Source organism: Taurulus bubalis (assembly GCF_910589615.1).
Source record: "Taurulus bubalis genome assembly, chromosome: 3".
In the NCBI taxonomy this organism is placed as follows: domain Eukaryota; kingdom Metazoa; phylum Chordata; class Actinopteri; order Perciformes; family Cottidae; genus Taurulus; species Taurulus bubalis.
Window position 1 is genome coordinate 42,291,037 of NC_136591.1, and position 20,000 is coordinate 42,311,036.

Genomic DNA, 20,000 nt, shown 5'->3' on the forward strand with positions numbered 1-20,000 from the left:
CACACATACAAAAAAGCACAATATATAAAATAATTAATGAAACATAATAACAATAAAAAGCACAATATATTAAATAATTAATGAAACATAATAATAATAAAAAAGCACAATATATAAAATAATTAATGAAACATAATATTAATAAAAAGCACGATATATAAAATAATTAATGAAACATAATAAAAATAAAAAAGCACAATGTATAAAATAATTAATGAAACATAATAATAATAAAAAAGCACGATATAAAGGACAAACAGCTTTGTGTTGTTGAACATTAAAGAGATCTTTGCTTCCGGCGTGAAGGTTAAAGGTCAATGTTACGGCGACGTACCGTTTTTGGGAGAGACGTACTCTGAAAGAATAACACAAACACATGTCATGACGTCACACCGACTAACAACAACAACAAGATTCAAACTCCTCCTCCTCAGTTTCTACTGTACCTGAGTTCTTGAGTTCTTTCTGCTTCGCTCCTGGTTCTGTGGAGGAAGAGAAGTACAGAGTACAACACACATAAAACATGAAGGTGAAGGAGTGCGTTGCTGGCTGTGCAGCGTGTCTCACTGTCGGTGTTGTGCGTCTGTGCCTCGTCCTCTCCGTCCAGACAGTCCACCTGTCCGTCTCCCACCGCCTCTTCAGGGACGCACACGCCCGTCCGGCAGCGGAAACTCGTGTTCCTGCATCCTGTCAACGACACGTGTTCAGTCAGGGGGCGCGGCCTCACGGCGTGCACTCACTTGTTGTTGTTGTTGTTGTTGTTGTTGTTGTTGTTGTTGTTTACCTTTGCAGCACATCTCGTCGCTGTGGTCGCCACAGTCGTCGACCCCGTTGCAGGTCTGGTCCACGGAGACGCACTTCTTGTTGGCGCACCTGAAGCCGCACTCTGGAAAGAACGGCAGAAATATAGATGAATATAGACGTTTTCTCACATTTGCACCCTGAAACTCACGGAGAGGTGGCTGGAACAAATATTCACTTCATATGCTTCCTCTGGGCAATATGATCAGAAACATCCATAAACATTCATGGTACTCCATTATATCTATTATAATGTCTATTATTATATCCATTATTAAATCTGTTATATATAGTCTATCTATTATAAATCTATTATATAAATCTATTATTATATCTATTATATCTATTATTAAATATATTAAATATATTATTATATATATATTATTATATCTATTTGATATATTATTATATATATTTTATTATGTATATTATTATATCTATTATTATATCTATTATAATATATATTATTACATTATTATATATATTATATCTATCTAATATTATATATATCATTTTATTTATTTTGTATTATTATATATATTATATACATTATTATATATATTATTATATATATTATGATTTATATAATTTTGTATATTTTATATATATATATTATTTTATATGTATAATATATTATTATGTACATTATTATGTATATTATTATTTATACTATTTTGTATATTATTATATATTATTATTATTATTATTATTATTTATATTGATAGAACTCACCCTCCGTCTGTAATACATGTTAATACGATCTAAATAAACCCCTCCCCCTGTGACCCTGGTGACATCATTTAAAGTCACAGTGTTTAAAAAGACTCCCTGAACAGCGTGTTGTTGACGTGGATCTTTGTTTCCCGCACAAGAAACTTGACGGGAGGCAACAGTGAAACAGGAAGCTGACCGTGCGGTGCCGCCGACGCCGTGTGACATGTTGCCGTGGCGACCCTCTTCTGGTAACTGCGTCTCTTGTCGTAGATCACGCACTCGGCGAGGGACGACTCGTAGCCCTGGCAACGGACGCTGACGCACTGGTTTGGGAACGGCCTGCCGGTGTCGTTGGTTACCAGGAAAAAATCGGTCGTCGCCGCTCCGCTGAAAGGTCACACAAAGATATATGTATATATAACGTATATATATATATACATGTATGTATATATATATATATACATACATGTATATATATATATACTGTATACATATATATATATATATATATATATATATATATATATATATATATATATATATATATACATGTATGTATATATATATATATATATATATGTAGGAGAAACTAGTCTCATGCATTGCTCAGCTGTGGTTTTGGTTCATTCCTCCACACAAACTGTCTTCACATCTTGAAGCTTCTGTGAACTCTGATCTTTAGCTCTTTCCATTGAAGTTCTCTTGGTTTCGTATTGTTGCAACATACTGATGCATTGGTTACTGAAGGATTTCTAAACTCATGAATGTTCCAGTGAGCATTGTTGGGGCCATAATCCAGAAGATCTCGCTAGATCTCTGACAGGAGTGAAAAGAAGGATCAGAAGAGTTGTTCAAGAGCCAAGAAGTACTTGTGGAAAGCTCCAGAAAGACCTGGAATCAGCAGGTCCAGTTTCAAAGGAAACGATAAGTAATCATCAACAGGTGCACAACATTTAGATAAACCTGTGGAATACTGGGGGAATATATTCTGGTCAGATGAGACCACAATGGAACTCTTTGGATGCCATAACACACCATGTTAGGAGGTGAAAGGGCACTGCTCAGGACCCCAAAAACACCAGACCAGAGCTGGGAGCATCATGGTGAGAGGCTGTTGTTCAGCATACGGCTCTGGCAAACTTCTTATCATTGAAGGAAGGATGAATGGAAAAAAGTACCGAGACATTCTCAATACAAATCTGCTGCCATCCACCAGGAGGATGTAGATGAAACGAGGGTGGACATCTCAGCAACACGCCAAGGAAACTCTCAACTGGTTTCAGAGAGAGAAAATAAAGATGCTTGAACAACCAGCCAATCAGCTGACTGGAATCCAATAGAACATCTATGGAAAGAGAAGAATGAACCAAAACCACAGCTGAGCAATGCATGAGATAGTTTCTCCTACAGGATATATACATAAATATAAACACAGGTCCTCTCACAGTGGGTTCCCGCTGTCCCTGCAGGCCACGTTAGCGGTCGCCATGTTCCAGAGCTTCCGGCACACCAGCAGCTCCTCGCCGCCTCCGGGACTCCCGGCGTCAGGAAGGAAGACCGTGACCACACCGGAGACCGGGTCCACCGCACCCCTGAACTTGGGATGATCCGCTGTGGTGATGGAGAGGAGGAGAAGAAGAAGAAGAAGAAGAAGAAGAAGAAGAAGAAGAAGAAGAAGAAGAAGAAGAAGAAGAAGACGTGAACTAGCAGTCAGGATGATACGGAGATGAAGGCGCTGAATGTGACGACGACGAACCTTCGCAACCGCCCCCGAAGTGTGACATGGTGGGTCTTTTCCTCAGACAGGACAGCGCCATCACCTGGAGACACATTGAAGCATTACAATCAGGCCTCCAAGAGAGAGAGAGAGGGAGAGAGAGAGAGAGAGAGAGAGAGAGAGTTTATACATAAAACTATAAATATAAGTGCAAAACCTCCGATCTGCAAAATTATCCAGGAAAAGTATTGGGTTCCTTAACGAACATTCTGTAAGAAAACAACAATTTTGTTTTGTATTTTCAAAAAAAAAAGCATTTTTCCAATGGAAGGTTTTGGAACGGAACGGCGTGTCGATGCCCGACCCTCCGCTGGGGCGATGACCCACCTGGCAGTAGGAGCGGTAGCTCCTGGAGTCCAGCCCGCAGACCGGCGCCCCTCCCGCATCGGGGCACAGATACGGGGGTTTACAGGAGCAGCGCCCCTCGATGCAGCGCTCCCACGGACGACAAAACACCAGGTCACATGACGCACGCGTGAAGCTGCCGCGCGTTACACACATAGAAACACACATTATTCACACTTCTTCTCATTATTGACACATTTGCTTTGCTGGAGACGGCAAAGGCACCAGGACCTCCGCTCTTAGGCTCAGTCTGTTTGACTCTTTCTGAGCGGCAGCAGCTGCAGACTGATGAACAACTCAATCAAAGAGAATGCATGAATGCAAAAAAGGAAAATACAAATAGAACAGAGCAGAAGCCCAGACCATCAAATCACACGTACTTCTTTTGCAGACACTCAGGCGGACCCAGAAACTTGTCTTCCTCGGGTGCTTCTGGGGTCGTGGAGGTCTGGGTGGTCGTGGGGGTCGGGGCAGTCTTAGGGGTTGGGGAGGTCGGGGGAGTCGTGGGTGTCGGGGGGGTCACCAGAGGGGTTTCTACTCCTGGTCTCTGTGGTATATGGGCTACCTGCACCATGGGCTTTGGGCTGTCATCGTCTGAGGGATACCTCTTCTGGAGCAACAGAAAAGAATGCCACAGAGTTACAACACGGTTCTGCTCGTCTGAAGCGTTACGCAGACGATTCACACGTTTATCTCTCAGCCCGGGTTGAACGCAGCTCTGTTATCTTTGGTTTCAGTATTTGGGTCAATTTATCTTATATGAGTTACGACCATTCTCATATTAATAATATTTTACCTCAATGCTCCTTTGTGGTAAAATATATATTAACGGTACATAATACATCATCCTGTATATTAAACTGTAATATACACGATATATGTTTCTATACTAGACTTTGTTGTTTGCTGTTGCCTTTAATTGAACCAGATTCAAGGATATTAATCAATTTCTGTATCCCACTATATTATATTTCTTAAACTGCTTAAACCTTTATTCTATTTTTAGCTTTTTGACTGTTTTAATGGATGTTCTTAATTGTTGTTAAATCTTGTTTTCTTCTGCATTATGTTTTGATGCGTTTAATAGTTTTATGTGACGCACTTTGAATTGCCTTGTTGTTAAAACGCGCTCTACAAATGAACTTAAGCGTTTATATGTATTCTGGAGCCAAACTCAAACACTGAGCAACATCCAACACAACGTCACGGCCGGACATATGACACCATGCAGGTGATCAAAAAACACTTCAACTCACCGCGTCAGAGCTACGAAGCAACAGAAACAGCAAGAAGACAGAAGCTCCCGCTGATCTCATCTTGTCTACAGACGAAGGTCCTGGAGGACGGAAGAGTAATCGACTCAGACGAGATAATAAAACGTATCGCACGGCAACAGCAGCAGGAACGGACGGAGAGAAAGTTGTTCTGTCTGCAAAGGAGCAATGTGTCCACTGGTGATGTCATCAATCAATCAATAAATCAATCATTAGCTCGGCTTGTCAGTGTGGACACAGCCCAGATTCCAGTCAGCACATGGAAACAAATACGTGGGCGGCGCGGAAACTCGGCACTGAAGGTCGTGACTAAGCATTGAAGATCAAGACTCGGCACTGAAGGTCGTGACTCAGCACTGAAGGTCGTGACTCAGCATTGAAGATCAAGACTCGGCGCTGAAGGTCAAGACTCTGCACTGAAGGTCGTGACTCAGCGCTGAAGGTCGTGACTCAGCATTGAAGATCAAGACTCGGCACTGAAGGTCGTGACTCAGCACTGAAGGTCGTGACTCAGCATTGAAGATCAAGACTCGGCGCTGAAGGTCAAGACTCTGCACTGAAGGTCGTGACTCAGCGCTGAAGGTCGTGACTCAGCGCTGAATGACATAACTCGTCGCTGTAGGTCGTGACTTATCGCTGAAGGTCGTGACTCAGCATTGAAGGTCAAGACTCTGCGCTGAAGGTCACAAAATGAACACGGCTGTGTGTGTTTCATTCTCGAGGCGAGGATAAAAAGCCGGTCAGGTGACTTGGAGACTCAAATCTGTCCGGAAAGCATGAACCAATGAACACATGGAAGTACGAATAAGTTAATGTTCAACATTGTGTCAATAAAAACAAAACGTTGCAAAATAGTCATGAACTCATCGGTCAGACTTCTGGGTTTTCCTGAATTTACACACAACCACAAAGATCACACTCCTGCTACGCACACACACACACACACACACACACACACACACACACACACACACACACACACACACACACACACAGACCAATAGGATGAATCACTATGAGGGACACGCTGTGTGTGTGTCTGTTGACAGTATTTTATTATTTATGGAGTGAAACAAACAGATATAAAATAAATTCCTAAAAACCTTTGACTTTAATGCGTCAACAAAATAAAACAAGAATTATGAACCTGGTTTTATCAAATGTTCAGTTTTATGTTCTGGAAATGTATGAAAATTAGCACATATTTAATACGATAATTCCTCAATTGCATATTTAAACATAACATTTCATAACACTTAAATAAATACTCATCTTGATGTCAGTAATCAGCTGGTGAAGTTTCATGTTTATATGAGTTAAAATATTAAAACATGTGGTAATGATGAAGACACACAAAGAGACCATAAAAGGTCATTAAAGAAAAAAGAGTCAAAAGCAACAATTCATCTTCCATTATTATTTTATTGCACGTGGATCATCGTCTATAACGTGAATATTTGGTCGTAACGCTTCCTGACACAAAATGTTCTCAGACCAGAAAACAGATTATAATAACGTGCATCATATAGAAACAATAATTAAGATACAAATACAGAGACACAGAGAGAAACAACGCCTTTGAGAGACATGAATTATGAATATGTTGGGAACAGGAAACTGTTAAATAGTGTTTTCATGGTGAAGTCTGGCGGTACCTTCAGAACCGTGAAAAGATATTTGTTCTTTAAAAACAGGCTTTTATCTCCGTGACTCGGATGTTTACGACGACACACGAGGAAATATAAGGTGCTGACTAGAACCGGAGAGGGTTCTCCAGGTCCTACCTAGAACCCAAAGTAAAGAGTTATACCTAGAACCATCTGTGAAAGGTTCCACTCAGAAACAAGGACCCTTCTATGGCCAAATGGTTCCCCCAAAACCCTCTCTGGGGGGCTCATGCAGAACCGTTGCACCTTCCAAGGGTACGAACAAGAAATGACATGTTCTACTAAGAACCACTTTATATTCCAAGGGTTTAATCTAGAACCCACCCAGCGGGTTCTACCTTTCCACACCCGGGATTTCAGCATTCATTGAAGAACCTTTTCATTCAAAAAGGGTTCTTTGGCTGAAATGGGTTCTTAATGGAACTCTTCGTCTTCCAAAAAGCGGTTCTTCAGTCAGAAGGAGATGGTTCTGGGTGGAACCTCCGCCCTTCAGGAGGAACCCATTCAGAACCCATATGTCCAAGAGTGCACAGTAACATAGCCTAACTATGCTAACTATGCTAATGATGTGGCATAATAATACAACTTTGCTTTAAAAGATGAATCATAACAAACTGAGGACATTAACAATCGTTGTTTATCTGTAGTTTTCACAGATTTCACGTTTGTTCTCCGTGTTTCACGAGGAACGTCGTCCAGCGGCAGTTTTCTAGCGTTAGCGGTTGATGGACCTCCGTCCGATGTTTATCGCCACGAACCCTTTAAACAACGACGCTAAAGACGTAGAATATTTACTGCACGTCTCAAACGGACAAAATCACAACAAAAAGGCACAAAAATACACAAAACACAGGACACACACATCATTTGGTCTGCAGGTTGATACATTCTTTATAGCGAGGAGGATCATTGTTGCCACTCGTTTGTTACAGTTGCAACAATGTCATTTATTTGTCGTTTGGGATTAAATAATAACACGTAATAGTAAAATAAAACTTAATATTGGAGGAAAGCTTTTCCTTTAAAGAGACGAAGAATTTCATCCACCTGGACTAAAACCAGTGTAGCTTTATATATATGAATGTACCTTTATATCGATGTATTTAGTAATCGTTGTGTTCATATACTATATACATCATTTTAAATAGTATTAAACTACTCGAAAAAAAAATGAGAAAAGGTCGAGAAATAAAAAGTACATCCTTGTTTTTGGTGATTGGAGAAAATGGATTTGTGCTTTTTTAAAATTTGTATTATGCTCTTCATGTCGGTTGCTGATTTATATTATTTACGTTATTTAAGAGAATACAAATAATATAACGGAAGCAGAAACAGACGTTGATCTCGTCCTGGTTTCACTTCAAAGACTGAGAGCCAGAAAACACAAACTCACAGCACAACGTTTACTATTGCTGCTAAGTGTGTGTGTGTGTGTGTGTGTGTGTGTGTGTGTGTGTGTGTGTGTGTGTGTGTGTGTGTGTGTGTGTGTGTGTGTGTGTGTGTGAGAGCCACGGTTGGTGAGAAGGCTTTGATTGCAAGCGCACGTTTGTGTTATTAGAAAATCAAACAAGGCAAAGTAAATAAAGTATAAAGCATATATACACACACTGTGTGTATATGTGTATATATATATATACATATATATATATACACATATACACACATATATATATACACACATATGTATACATATGTGTACATATATATACACACATATGTGTATATATATGTACACATATGTATACATATGTGTGTATATGTATATATATTTAAATATATATATATACATATACACACACAGTGTGCATATATATATATATATAAAATATATATATATATATATATATATATATATATACATATATATATATATATATGTATATATATATATATATATATGCACACATATGTATACATATGTGTACATATATATATATATATATACAGTGTGTGTATATATATATATATATATGTATATATATATACAGACACACTGTGTGTTCCCACCAATCGTTCTTGAACCCTGAAATTCGTCAGTATTTATGATTCTATCCTGAAAAATATACAAAGAAGTATCTTTATACACAATTAAAAGCAGTTTAAGGCATGAATTGTTGAGGAACAGAGAGGATTTGAGTTCAGGGCTCGTTCAGGCAGACGGTAAGATTTATGGTCTGTTTGACTCTAAATGACCATAATTTACTAAATGAACTTCATGCTGTATTGAAGAAGACTTGAAACTAGAGATTGAGACATAAACTCATGTTTACAATGTTTACTGAGGGAATACATCAAGAGAAGTAGAGTCATTTATATAGACTTCTATACAACCAGAGGAGTCGCCCCCTGGTGGTCAGGAGAGAGCACTCGATCCAGAGACGTCGGAGTGAACGAGCCCTCAAAGTGAAACCTCTCGTGTGTTCTTGTTATTGTCTTCTTACTCACAGTAAAAGGAGCCATTGATAACTTTTGAGTGATGCTTGATTTGATATTTGGCATTGAAGCGCTGCTTTCACCAATCAAATCTCAGTATTGAAGGGAAGCCAGAGCATGTTTGAGAAGAGCTGCTTAAATAATCTCATCTGTGTACACAATTTAAAAAATAAATAAATACGGTTGCAAGCAATGGAGAATAAGAGAGTGCTGGTGGACACCAAACCCCCGACACTTCTTCTGTATTATGGGGTGCCAGCGGGTGACTCTTTGAGGCTGTTGAGGGCTGCGTGCATCCTAAGGTGCAGCCGGCTCTCCATGGAGTAGTCCTTGTAGTTCGTCCTGATGAACAACAAAATCATCAATGAAAGAGATAAATGTAAATGTTGTACTCGCTTCTTTTTCCTCAAACATCTTAGTTCATGTTCCTTCAGGTCGGTTCTCACCTGGAGACTTATTCTAGCCTCACACTAGTCGGAGGGACTTTGTCCGTTTATAACAGTCATTCTAGAGCATTTAAGAGGTTCACAAAGTACTAAGAGGTGTAGTGATACAAAATGACATCAAATGTATCGATGTGTATCACATGACATTGGTGGTATATAGAATTATAACATAGTGTAAGAGTTTAACAAAAAGAGGTGAAAAAAGATAAACAAAAAGTTGTGTAAGCTTTATTAAAATACATAAAGATGTATGAAGGTATATAAAAAGGTATAAAAGAGTATTTAAGAAAGTAAATAAAGATATAGAGGGGTTAGTAAAGGTATATGAAAGTATATAAAGAGTAGTATAAAGAAGTGTATCAAGGCATGTGAAAGTAAACAGAGCTTTATAAAGCTATATAGACATATATTGTATTACTACATAGTACTATGAGGTACAACTAGTGTATATATATACAGTAGTTATGGTATAGTATATACACATATATGGTAAACTTACTTGGCATTTTCGATGTAGGCGGTGGCCTTGGTGAAGTCTCCCTGTTGCTTGTACAGCAGGCCCAGCTCATAGAGCGTGAAGGGGATCAGGTAGTGATCGTATTTGATGCGACTCTCACTGAAACACACACATCAGACCATTTATCTCTCAGCGGGTAGACCTGAACCTGTCTGTGTGCATGTCTGTGTGCATGTCTTACCTGGACAGGACCTGCGTGAAGCAGAGCTCGGCCTGCAGTAACCTGCCCAGGTGTTTCAGACAGAGTCCCTTCAACATCTGGACCAGGCAGCTGTCGTCTGGGTGGAACTCTGAGGGGCCTGAAGGGGACACGAACATCACGTAACTCTACTGGAACCAAGCAGCAGCGACGTGGAGGTGGAGGTAAATATAGAGGTAAATGTAGAGATAAAGGTAGCGGTAATGTAGAGGTGGAGGTAAAGGTAGCGGTAGAGGTGGAGGTAAAGGTAGAGGTAAAGGTAGCGGTAGAGGTGGAGGTAAAGGTAGAGGTAAATGTAGAGGTGCAGGTAAAGGTAAAGGTAGCGGTAGAGGTAAAGGTAGAGGTAAAGGTAGAGGTAAAGATAGCGGTATAGGTGGATGTAAAGGTAGAGGTAAAGGTAGAGGTGGAGTTAGAGGTAAAGGTAGAGGTAAAGGTAGCGGTAAATATAGCGGTAGAGGTAAAGATAACGGTAGAGGTAAAGGTAGAGGTAAAAGTGGAGGTAAAGGTAGAGATAGAGGTAAAGGGGTGACTGTGGCTAAGTGGCTAGCATGCCTGTCTAGCAATCAGAGGGTTGGTGGTTCGTGCCCCAGTCCCAGCTCTGCTAGTCGCTGCGTCCTTGAGCAAGACACTTAACCCCTAATTGCTCCCTGTTGCTGTGTCTACAATGTATAGAGCAAACATGTAAGTCGCTTTGGATAAAAGCGTCAGCTAAATGAAATGTGAGGTGGAGGGTATTACCACATATTTTTGGTGCAAAAGCTCAGAAAAATGAACCACGTTCCACAGGAAAGACCTTTTATATCCACGTCATGTCTGAAAGTACTCAAACTCAAAGAAAAATATATTGATGTGCAGATGAATCGTGTGAGAAGATGCAACGTTTCAAACCACGCTGCTAGATTTTAAGTTCTGAGACAACAGAAATACCTCCAATGGATAAATATACAACACCATCGTCTGCATAAAAAAAACAAGTTCCGCCCGACACGATTCTGTCCCTTTCCGTCCAGTAGAACCTGGAGAGAAGTGGGCCGAGGACAGAACCCTGAGGAACCTCTGTTTCTGTCTCTTTTCTTTTCAGTTTAATTAATTTAGATATATTAACATATATACAAAAGTTAGGTTTGTCAGACAAAAATAAAGTAGAAAAGAAAGAAATGTATAAATAATTAAATAACGGATACATTCACCACTAAGATTCAAAGCAGCTAGAATAATTACTGGGATCGTTGCGAAGCTGCTCCTCAGCCGCCTCGATGGTGACCAGCTGAGCCTCGGTGCTGTCGGCTCTCTTCCCGACGATGGTGAACCCGTTCCACACGTACATCATCTCCTAAAGGGGGAGGGAACGGCAGCAGGTGTTTATTATTCAGAGTACATTCAACTACGGCCAATCAAAGCTTTCCAATAGACGTAGAGGCAGGGTTCACACACATTCTGACCAATGGGTTTCATGACTTTTCCATGACTTTAAACCACATTTCCATGAGCAAACATTTAGTGAAATCTGGGTGAAAACAGTAAAAAGTGAGTAAATGTAGTATTTAAACTACCAATGAGAATACAAAGCATACAGTAAACCTTAAATGACACAAATGAATGAGACAATAGTTTGATTAAAAGAATAAACATGTATATAGATGCCTGTATGTATGCCTGCTTATATTTTGAGTCTTTCTTTTAAAAGCATATTCATTATTTCAAACTCAGCGTAAATGAACGTCATGAACACATGAATATAACACATTTACATGACTTTTACTAAACTTTGGGGATTTCATTTTTTTCAAGAACTTTTCTAAGCCTGGAAATAACCATTTTAAAATTCCACGACTGTTCCAGGTTTTCCATGACCGTAAGAACCCTGAAGATGATCCTTAGATGTGTAGACGTGTGTAGACGTGTGTAGACGTGTGTGAACGTGTGTAGACGTGTGTAAACGTGTGTAGACGTGTGTAGACGTGTGTAGACGTGTGTAGACGTGTGTAGACGTGTGTGAACGTGTGTAGACGTGTGTAGACGTGTGTAGACGTGTGTAGACGTGTGTAGACGTGTGTGAACGTGTGTAGACGTGTGTAGACGTGTGTGAACGTGTGTGAACGTGTGTAGACGTGTGTAGACGTGTGTGAACGTGTGTGAACGTGTGTAGACGTGTGTAGACGTGTGTAGACGTGTGTAGACGTGTGTGAACGTGTGTAGACGTGTGTAGACGTGTGTGAACGTGTGTGAACGTGTGTGAACGTGTGTAGACGTGTGTAAACGTGTGTAGACGTGTGTAGACGTGTGTAGACGTGTGTAGACGTGTGTAGACGTGTGTGAACGTGTGTAGACGTGTGTAGACGTGTGTAGACGTGTGTGAACGTGTGTGAACGTGTGTAGACGTGTGTAGACGTGTGTAGACGTGTGTGAACGTGTGTAGACGTGTGTAGACGTGTGTAGACGTGTGTGAACGTGTGTAGACGTGTGTAAACGTGTGTAGACGTGTGTAGACGTGTGTAGACGTGTGTAGACGTGTGTAGACGTGTGTAGACGTGTGTGAACGTGTGTAGACGTGTGTAGACGTGTGTGGACGTGTGTGATGTAGTGTGTTGTGTGTTGTGGCTGAACCGGGTCTCGGGTACCAGGGCGGGGACGACCAGCAGGACGGGCCGAGCAGCTTTGTAGCGTCTTGACTTCCTCACGGCAAATTTCTCCGTCGGGATCGACTTCCCCGCCAGGCGCTGCTTCAGCCCCTCCACCTGCCTGCACACAAACACACACACCTTGTATGGTACTCCTACACTTGTGAGGACCCTCATCAACACAGTGCTCCAGAACCGGTGAGTGCTCAATGAGGCCCACTGACTTAAAGAGCTCCACCACGTCCTCCCCCGTCCTCTGCACCTCCTCCTCTGACATCATGGTGAGGATGGCCGCCTTCTGGTACATGTAGATGGCCTGCAGAGGGTCGAGAGCACAGACGGAGGATTCACAACCAGTACAACCAGTACAACCAGCGGTGCTCCCAGTAGACCAAAGGACAACAAAAGGAATCAGTGCAAAAAAATAAAAAAATATGCGTTGTGCAAAAAAAGGTTTTTAAAAAAGTTAATATTATTTTACTGTTTGCTACTTATCTATAATACTTGTTTGGATTTCTTTAACTATGCCTCCTGTCTGCACGTTTCCGTACGCTGCTGTAATACTGTAAATATAATAAAGGATTATTTTATTATAATTTACCGATTCTAAATGATCTGGAAGATTCTTTTAAATAAATATCTGTTAAATCTCTATTCATCCCCGAAGCAGGAAACACGACGATGTCAGTTTTATGAACCGTCGTAAATAAACATAATTTCATCGTTTTCAGCCATTGATGCTCAAACAAGCAGAATAAGGAACACCTGAAGGGAGCCTATCTCTATGGCAGGCACAATGTTAATTATGAATATAAACAAATGTTATGAATGGGTCCATACTGTGCGTTGGTACCTTGGACCAGCGGCTCTCCCGGCACAGCAGGTCTGCGTACTGGTACGCCTGCTGCCACTGCTGCTGGTAGGAGTGGCTCCACATCAGCTCCCAGTAGCACAGGTGGTGGATCTGCTTCCACTCCTGCTGACTTCCGATGCACTCCTCGTACTCGGCCCGGGCCTGAACACAGCGGGGTTAGGCTCAGGTTTAATAAGGCTCAGGTTCAATAAGGTTTATTCAGGAAAATGTCATCATAAACGAGTGTTCCAGACCTTCTCAAAGTTCCCCCTCAGCGTGGAGATGCGAGCGGAGTAGAAGAGGATGATGGAGCCCTGAAGGAAACACAGGATGCAGCTTTCACTTCATTGATTTGTCTTCAAACACACGTGTGTGTGTGTGGTGTGTGTGTGTGTGTGTGTGTGTGTGTGTGTGTGTGTGTGTGTGTGTGTGTGTGTGTGTGTGTGTGTGTGTGAGGGGTGGGCTTACTTTGGGGTATTTCTGCTGGTACGGCTCCAGCAGAGCTTCGGCCTCCGCCAGGTTCCCCTCTCCGGTTCCTTCAAACACAACAGCAGCACCGTTACCTTCCGCCATGACAAGCAGAGTTTTACACCTGACAGTCCACACATTGTGGGATGAGAGATGCTCTGAAGCCCAGCGGCTGTGGTCCAGGTAGAGTGTGCTAGATCTATGGACCCACATTATTAATATTACAGTGTTTCCCTACCGAGGATGAGCGACACGTATGTGTTGTAGAAGAGCAGCGTCAGAGCACAGAAGATGGACCTCAGGCTGTGACTGGAGGCTCCCTCCTTCAGCTGAGACAGGCCGAATCTCTGCAGACAGACGGGTTGGTTATGACCGGTTCACAAGAGACGTTCACAGCTGCCTCCAAGTCCTCTGGCTACGTTTCTATATCTATATATAATGAAATACGTATTGTGATCACGGTGAAGTACGGACCCGGTTTCCTGAGAATCCGATGAACTCCAACAACCTCAAAATCCTGTGAGGGAGGAGGGACAACAACTGAAAGAGAAACAGAAAATACTATGAAATCATATTCAAGTAAACTATTAAATCATGTCACTTTCAATCAGTCAATGTGTGCATTTCATATCTTATCTGAGTGTTTATTCATAACTGTGATTTGCCAATACGCTGATGACATACACCTAATTTTGGCAGAACCCAACCAACAGAAAAGGAAGCGTTGACTCAGCTAGCAGTGAATTCTGAACTAATGTTGAGTCAGTTAATGTCGTTTGGAAGTCACTTTAGTCGACTTTGACTTGAGCATTATTCTCCTTATCTAACTCCTCCCGTCTGGGACTCAGAGTGGAATAAAACAAGCCAGTGATTGTCTGCCTGGAGACCCACCAGGTTGAAGGACCCGACGCCCAGCTTCACTCCGCCATCAAACTGTTGGAACAGGTCGGACTGGCCAGCCAGGTCCTGAGAGGTGTTGATCCCATTCTGACAGTCCCTGTTGGACGACATCACACAGGAAGTCAGCATCAGGGAAGCTCCGAATCATGATCCCCACAGGCTGAACCTCTTCCCATCCAGACACGAGGGGAACCCTTATGGACATAGTTAGCTTTTATCTTTAATTTAGTTGTTATCAATTTGGGCATACATTTTGATTATTATTTATTACATGTTTGTATCCCATTAAAATCACAATTACAGCAAAGAAGCATGCCTTCTATTAGATCAGACTTTCAAAATGGTACATTTGACTCTTTTCCACCAGTTTGCCTCATGGGGCAATTATATGGTATTTTTCTAGTTTCCACTTGGGGGCAATGTTGCTGTAGGATATAGCAATGTTGATGTATGATAGAGCAATGTTGCTGTATGATGGAGCAATATTGCTGTATGATGGAGCAATGTTGCTGTATGATAGAGCAATGTTGCTGTATGATGGAGCAATGTTGCTGTATGATGGAGCAATGTTGCTGTATGGTAGAGCAATGTTGCTGTATGATGGAGCAATGTTGCTGTATGATGGAGCAATGTTGCTGTATGGTAGAGCAATGTTGCTGTATGGTAGAGCAATGTTGCTGTATGATGGAGCAATGTTGCTGTATGGTAGAGCAATGTTGCTGTATGATGGAGCAATGTTGCTGTATGATAGAGCATGATAGACCCTTGCATTTATAAAATAATTACATTTTTCTCTTTTTATCCAATAACAACAGCTTGTAAAGCAACAATAATTTAAAGGGCTAAATTCTGAAAGATCAGCACCTTTTTTGTGTGAGGCACGACGGTTAATTAATCAAATAAGTAAAATAAGATATGTTCTACTCACTTGTAGATTTGGTAGCTTGTTTGCATCTTTATGCCTCCTTTAATAAAACTGATCATGTTCTCATCCTGAGAGAGAGAGAGAGAGAGAGAGAGAGAAAGAGAGAGAGAGAGAGAGAGAGAGAGAGAGAGAGAGAGAGAGAGAGAGAGAGAGAGAGAGAGAGAGAGAGAGAGGGAGGGTTGAATTACATCTTATATAATTAGCTGATCTCCTCATAACTTTATCATTACCTGGCTACATTGTTTCCTTAGATGTGTTATGCTACATTTCATATCCCACATTCATGTTCTTCTTCACATCGTATGAAAGCTGCAAACATGTTAAACAGGTAAACATGTTAAACAGGTAAACATGTAAACATGTTAAACAGGTAAACATGTTAAACATGTTAAACATGTTAAACAGGCAAACAGGTAAACATGTTAAACATGTTAAACAGGTAAACGTGTAAACAGGTAAACATGTAAACATGTTAAACAGGTAAACAGGTAAACATGTTAAACAGGTAAACATGTTAAACATGTTAAACAGGTAAACGTGTTAAACAGGTGAACATGTTAAACATGTTAAACAGGTAAACATGTTAAACAGGTAAACATGTTAAACAGGTGAACATGTTAAACAGGTAAACGTGTTAAACAGGTGAACATGTTAAACAGGAAAAGCGGTAAACAGGTGAACGTGTAAACAGGTAAAGTGGTAAACAGGTAAAGCGGTAAACATGTAAACGTATAAACAGGTAAACGTGTAAACAGGTAAACGTGTAAACAGGTAAAGCGGTAAAGAGGTAAACGTGTAAACAGGTGAACATGTTCAACAGGTAAAGCGGTAAACAGGTGAACATGTTCAACAGGTAAAGCGGTAAACAGGAAAACGTGTAAACAGGTAAACGTGTAAACAGGTAAAGCGGTAAACAGGTAAACTGTCCCCACCTGCACAAAAGTCAGCATGGCTTTCTGCAGCAGACACTCGGCGTAGCAGATCTCGGCGTGCATCTCCTCTGCAAACACACAAACAGCTCAGTGACTTCCTGCTGACCTCTAGCTGTCAATCAACCTGTGTGGGGGCGGGACATGCCGGTACCTTCCTGCAGCTTGGACTGCTTGCTGATCAGACTGGTCAGAGACCCGATCACAGAGTTCTTCTTCCTGAACCTGCAGAAGATGGAACACTTTGGTGTTAGAGGTGACGACATGCATTTATTATTTATTATTAATTATCTGCACTGTGATCAAAAACAAGTCTTCCAACAGCTGCTGGAGTTTGGAGGCAGATCAAAATGTGACATTTGTTTAATTGTACTTATTTGGAGGAATTAAATATTAGTTTGAGAGGTTTGTGATGTGTAATAAATGCCAACATGTCTTTTGTTTATATGTATAATAACTATTTTATTGAAAATTGGATGAAAAGGGACATCTCTAAGGCTGAGCACTACAGAGGAAACTCATCTCCTTACTCTATCTCTAAGAGCCCTACGGAGGAAACTCATCTCCTTACTCTATCTTTAAGGCCGAGCACTACAGCGGAAACTCATCTCCTTACTCTATCTCTAAGGCTGAGCCCTACAGGACTCCTAGGACCCCTGCAGTAGTCTTGCGAGGGTTAAGAGAACTACACACAATTGTCGGTCGCTTGCCATTGACTTTCAAACTGACATGTCGGAAAAGCACCAGCATGTCAATACGACGACAATTGGGTGTCGACATTTAGGTAACTGCACTGACACTCGGGTCAAAACATGTGATATAATAAAAGATCCACTAGATGGCGATCTTGCCTCATTTATTCATTCTGACTGATATTCAAGATAGGTTCCTGGGGGCCATATTTTTTAATTAAATTAATTAAACTAAATAGCAGTTTCTGAGAAAGAATTTCAACACTCCTCTGTAGCTCAAGCTGATAAGTGTTCGTCCCATAAACATGTGGTTGCTGGTTTGATACCAGAGTTGGGCAGTATGATCCCTGATATGTTACAACATTAATATTATAATGTATATATAATAGTATTTTTTTATTAAAATAACTTAAGTTAAATATGACTGACACAGGGGATACATACTGACATTTGAGTTTGCTGTCCCTCGCTCTTCTCGGCCCACGCCTTTTCTTTCTTGCAACTATTTGGGTGAAATCCCCCCTCCCCTCATTACTTCCCAAATGTCAGTCATTTCTTATTCTGGAGTACCAGGGGCACGAAACTCTAAATTGGCGAAATATGGGATTTAACTCAGGGGGTGTGCTTAAGTGTGCATCCACGGGGTCGGAGTGTGAGCCGGGTTACAGGAGGAGCTCCGGAGGTGGGTCTGGTTCACCAGGGGTCTCTTGGCATGCATATTTACCCAGATTTGAGCCCTTGTGTTTACCCTGTGTCAGTCACTGTTTCCCAAGCGTCAGTCACTGTTCCCCAAGTGTCACTGACTTGTACCCAGACCTTGAGACCCTTTTCCTGGGTAGACCAGTATGATGTAAACCCCCTAAGGACTAGGACCAGGATTTGATATATAATATAATAGCATTTTTGTATTAAAATAACTTAAGTTAAACATGACTGACACAGGGGATACATACTGACATTCGGGTTATATGCTGTCACTCGCTCTTTTCGGCCCCCACCTTTTCTTTCTTGCTACTATTTGGGTGAAATCCCCCCATGAAGATGGGATCCACCACCGTCATCAGTCCATGTTCCTGACCCCCATGCGACATTGAAGAGGCGTGTCAGCCAAGACAGCCCAACAATGTCCAGCGCCTTCAGCATCTCAGAATCTCATCCTCCCGGCGCCTTGCCACCAAGGAGCTTTTTGACTACCATAGTGGCCTCTGCCAGGGATATGGGTGCAACCACCCCCAAGTCTTCAGATGTCTCCCAGGAGAACTATGGAGTCGGCAGGCAGCGCCCTTTCCAGGAACCTCCCATCGACTCCAAGAAGGCCGGATACTCTTAAGTCCAGAAAAGGACAAATTCCAACCCTTCTCCAGGAGCTTGGTTCCGGGGACAGTGATATGCGTGGAGGTGAGCCCATCTATATCTAGCTAGTGCCCGCCGCCCAGTACATACATAGCACCCGACCACGATGCTTGTCCACAGGGTGGGGAGTCCACAGGGTGGTTTCTACGGGCTGAGCCCGACTGGGCCCAATGGGCGATGGCCCAGCCACCAGACACTCGCCAGAAAGCTCTCTCCTGGGTCTGGCTCCCTGGTCCGGGCGAGGTAACAACATGGCTCCCAGGATCCCTGAGCCACTCAAACTCATCCACCACGTAAAGGTGGAGATTCATGGTCAAATAAAATAACTTTGTCAAATAACATCATTTTGTACAATATGAATTTGTACAATAAGTATTTAGTACAATAAGAATAATTTTGTCAAAAAAAATAGTTTTGTAAAATGAAATAATTGTGAAATAACATAATTTTGTAAATTTGAATATTTGTTTTAAATAAAAATGATGCAGTAAAATAACATAAACGTAATCAAATAAATCTATTTTTTAAATTCAAATATTTTTGTCAAATTTAAATATTTTTGTCAAATTAATTAATTTTGTCATATTAAAATAGTTTTGTCAAATAACATAATAATATCAATAATAAATCCCATAAACACAGTGTGCAGCTCCAACAGCGGGATGACAGTTGTTAGTTAGCCTGGTGGTGGCGCTAGAGGAGACGGCCTGGTGGTGGCGCTAGAGGAGACGGCCTGGTGGTGGCGCTAGAGGAGACGGCCTGGTGGTGGCGCTAGAGGAGACTCACCTCTGACAGGTCTGCAGCGCCTCCTTGATGGTCGTCATGGCAGCCTGAATGTCTCGGTGCTCAAAGGTCATCGTCGCCTGCATCACCAGGATGCTGCTGTAGCCCAGAGCGTGGTATATGCTGAGCTTCCACCTGCACACACACACACACACACACACACACACACACACACACACACACACACACACACAGTAAAAGTACTGAGTGGTGGTGAACATCAGTGGTGGTGAACATCATCAAAAGCAGCAGTAGAAGTCGGGCTCTGCAGTACACATTGTGATAATTACAAATACACTACTA

General features: G+C 41.6%; 2 protein-coding genes across 2 annotated transcripts in view; both read right to left on the reverse strand.

Annotated features, from left to right (window-relative positions):
• Positions 1-320: 320 nt before the first annotated feature.
• On the reverse strand, positions 321-4,953 carry cfi (complement factor I; the record flags this gene model as incomplete). Its single annotated transcript, XM_079215878.1, has 10 exons — positions 321-355; positions 447-482; positions 568-687; positions 785-886; positions 1,712-1,902; positions 2,961-3,126; positions 3,272-3,335; positions 3,620-3,773; positions 4,018-4,247; positions 4,894-4,953. The coding sequence occupies 10 exons, from the start codon at positions 4,951-4,953 to the stop codon at positions 321-323; spliced, it is 1,158 nt and encodes a 385-aa protein (XP_079072004.1).
• Positions 4,954-9,256: 4,303 nt separating this feature from the next.
• ttc39b (tetratricopeptide repeat domain 39B) overlaps positions 9,257-20,000 on the reverse strand; it is a gene marked incomplete at both ends in the record, with an annotated part of 17,678 nt that continues 6,934 nt past the window's right edge. The window contains 16 exons of the mRNA XM_079215069.1: positions 9,257-9,353; positions 9,957-10,073; positions 10,156-10,273; positions 11,395-11,506; positions 12,795-12,911; positions 13,015-13,110; positions 13,648-13,809; positions 13,902-13,961; positions 14,116-14,183; positions 14,354-14,462; positions 14,590-14,655; positions 15,007-15,112; positions 15,944-16,008; positions 16,873-16,940; positions 17,024-17,094; positions 19,701-19,832. Of these exons, the coding sequence (XP_079071195.1) occupies positions 9,257-9,353; positions 9,957-10,073; positions 10,156-10,273; positions 11,395-11,506; positions 12,795-12,911; positions 13,015-13,110; positions 13,648-13,809; positions 13,902-13,961; positions 14,116-14,183; positions 14,354-14,462; positions 14,590-14,655; positions 15,007-15,112; positions 15,944-16,008; positions 16,873-16,940; positions 17,024-17,094; positions 19,701-19,832 (1,564 nt within the window). The remainder of the gene's footprint in view (positions 9,354-9,956; positions 10,074-10,155; positions 10,274-11,394; positions 11,507-12,794; positions 12,912-13,014; positions 13,111-13,647; positions 13,810-13,901; positions 13,962-14,115; positions 14,184-14,353; positions 14,463-14,589; positions 14,656-15,006; positions 15,113-15,943; positions 16,009-16,872; positions 16,941-17,023; positions 17,095-19,700; positions 19,833-20,000) is intronic.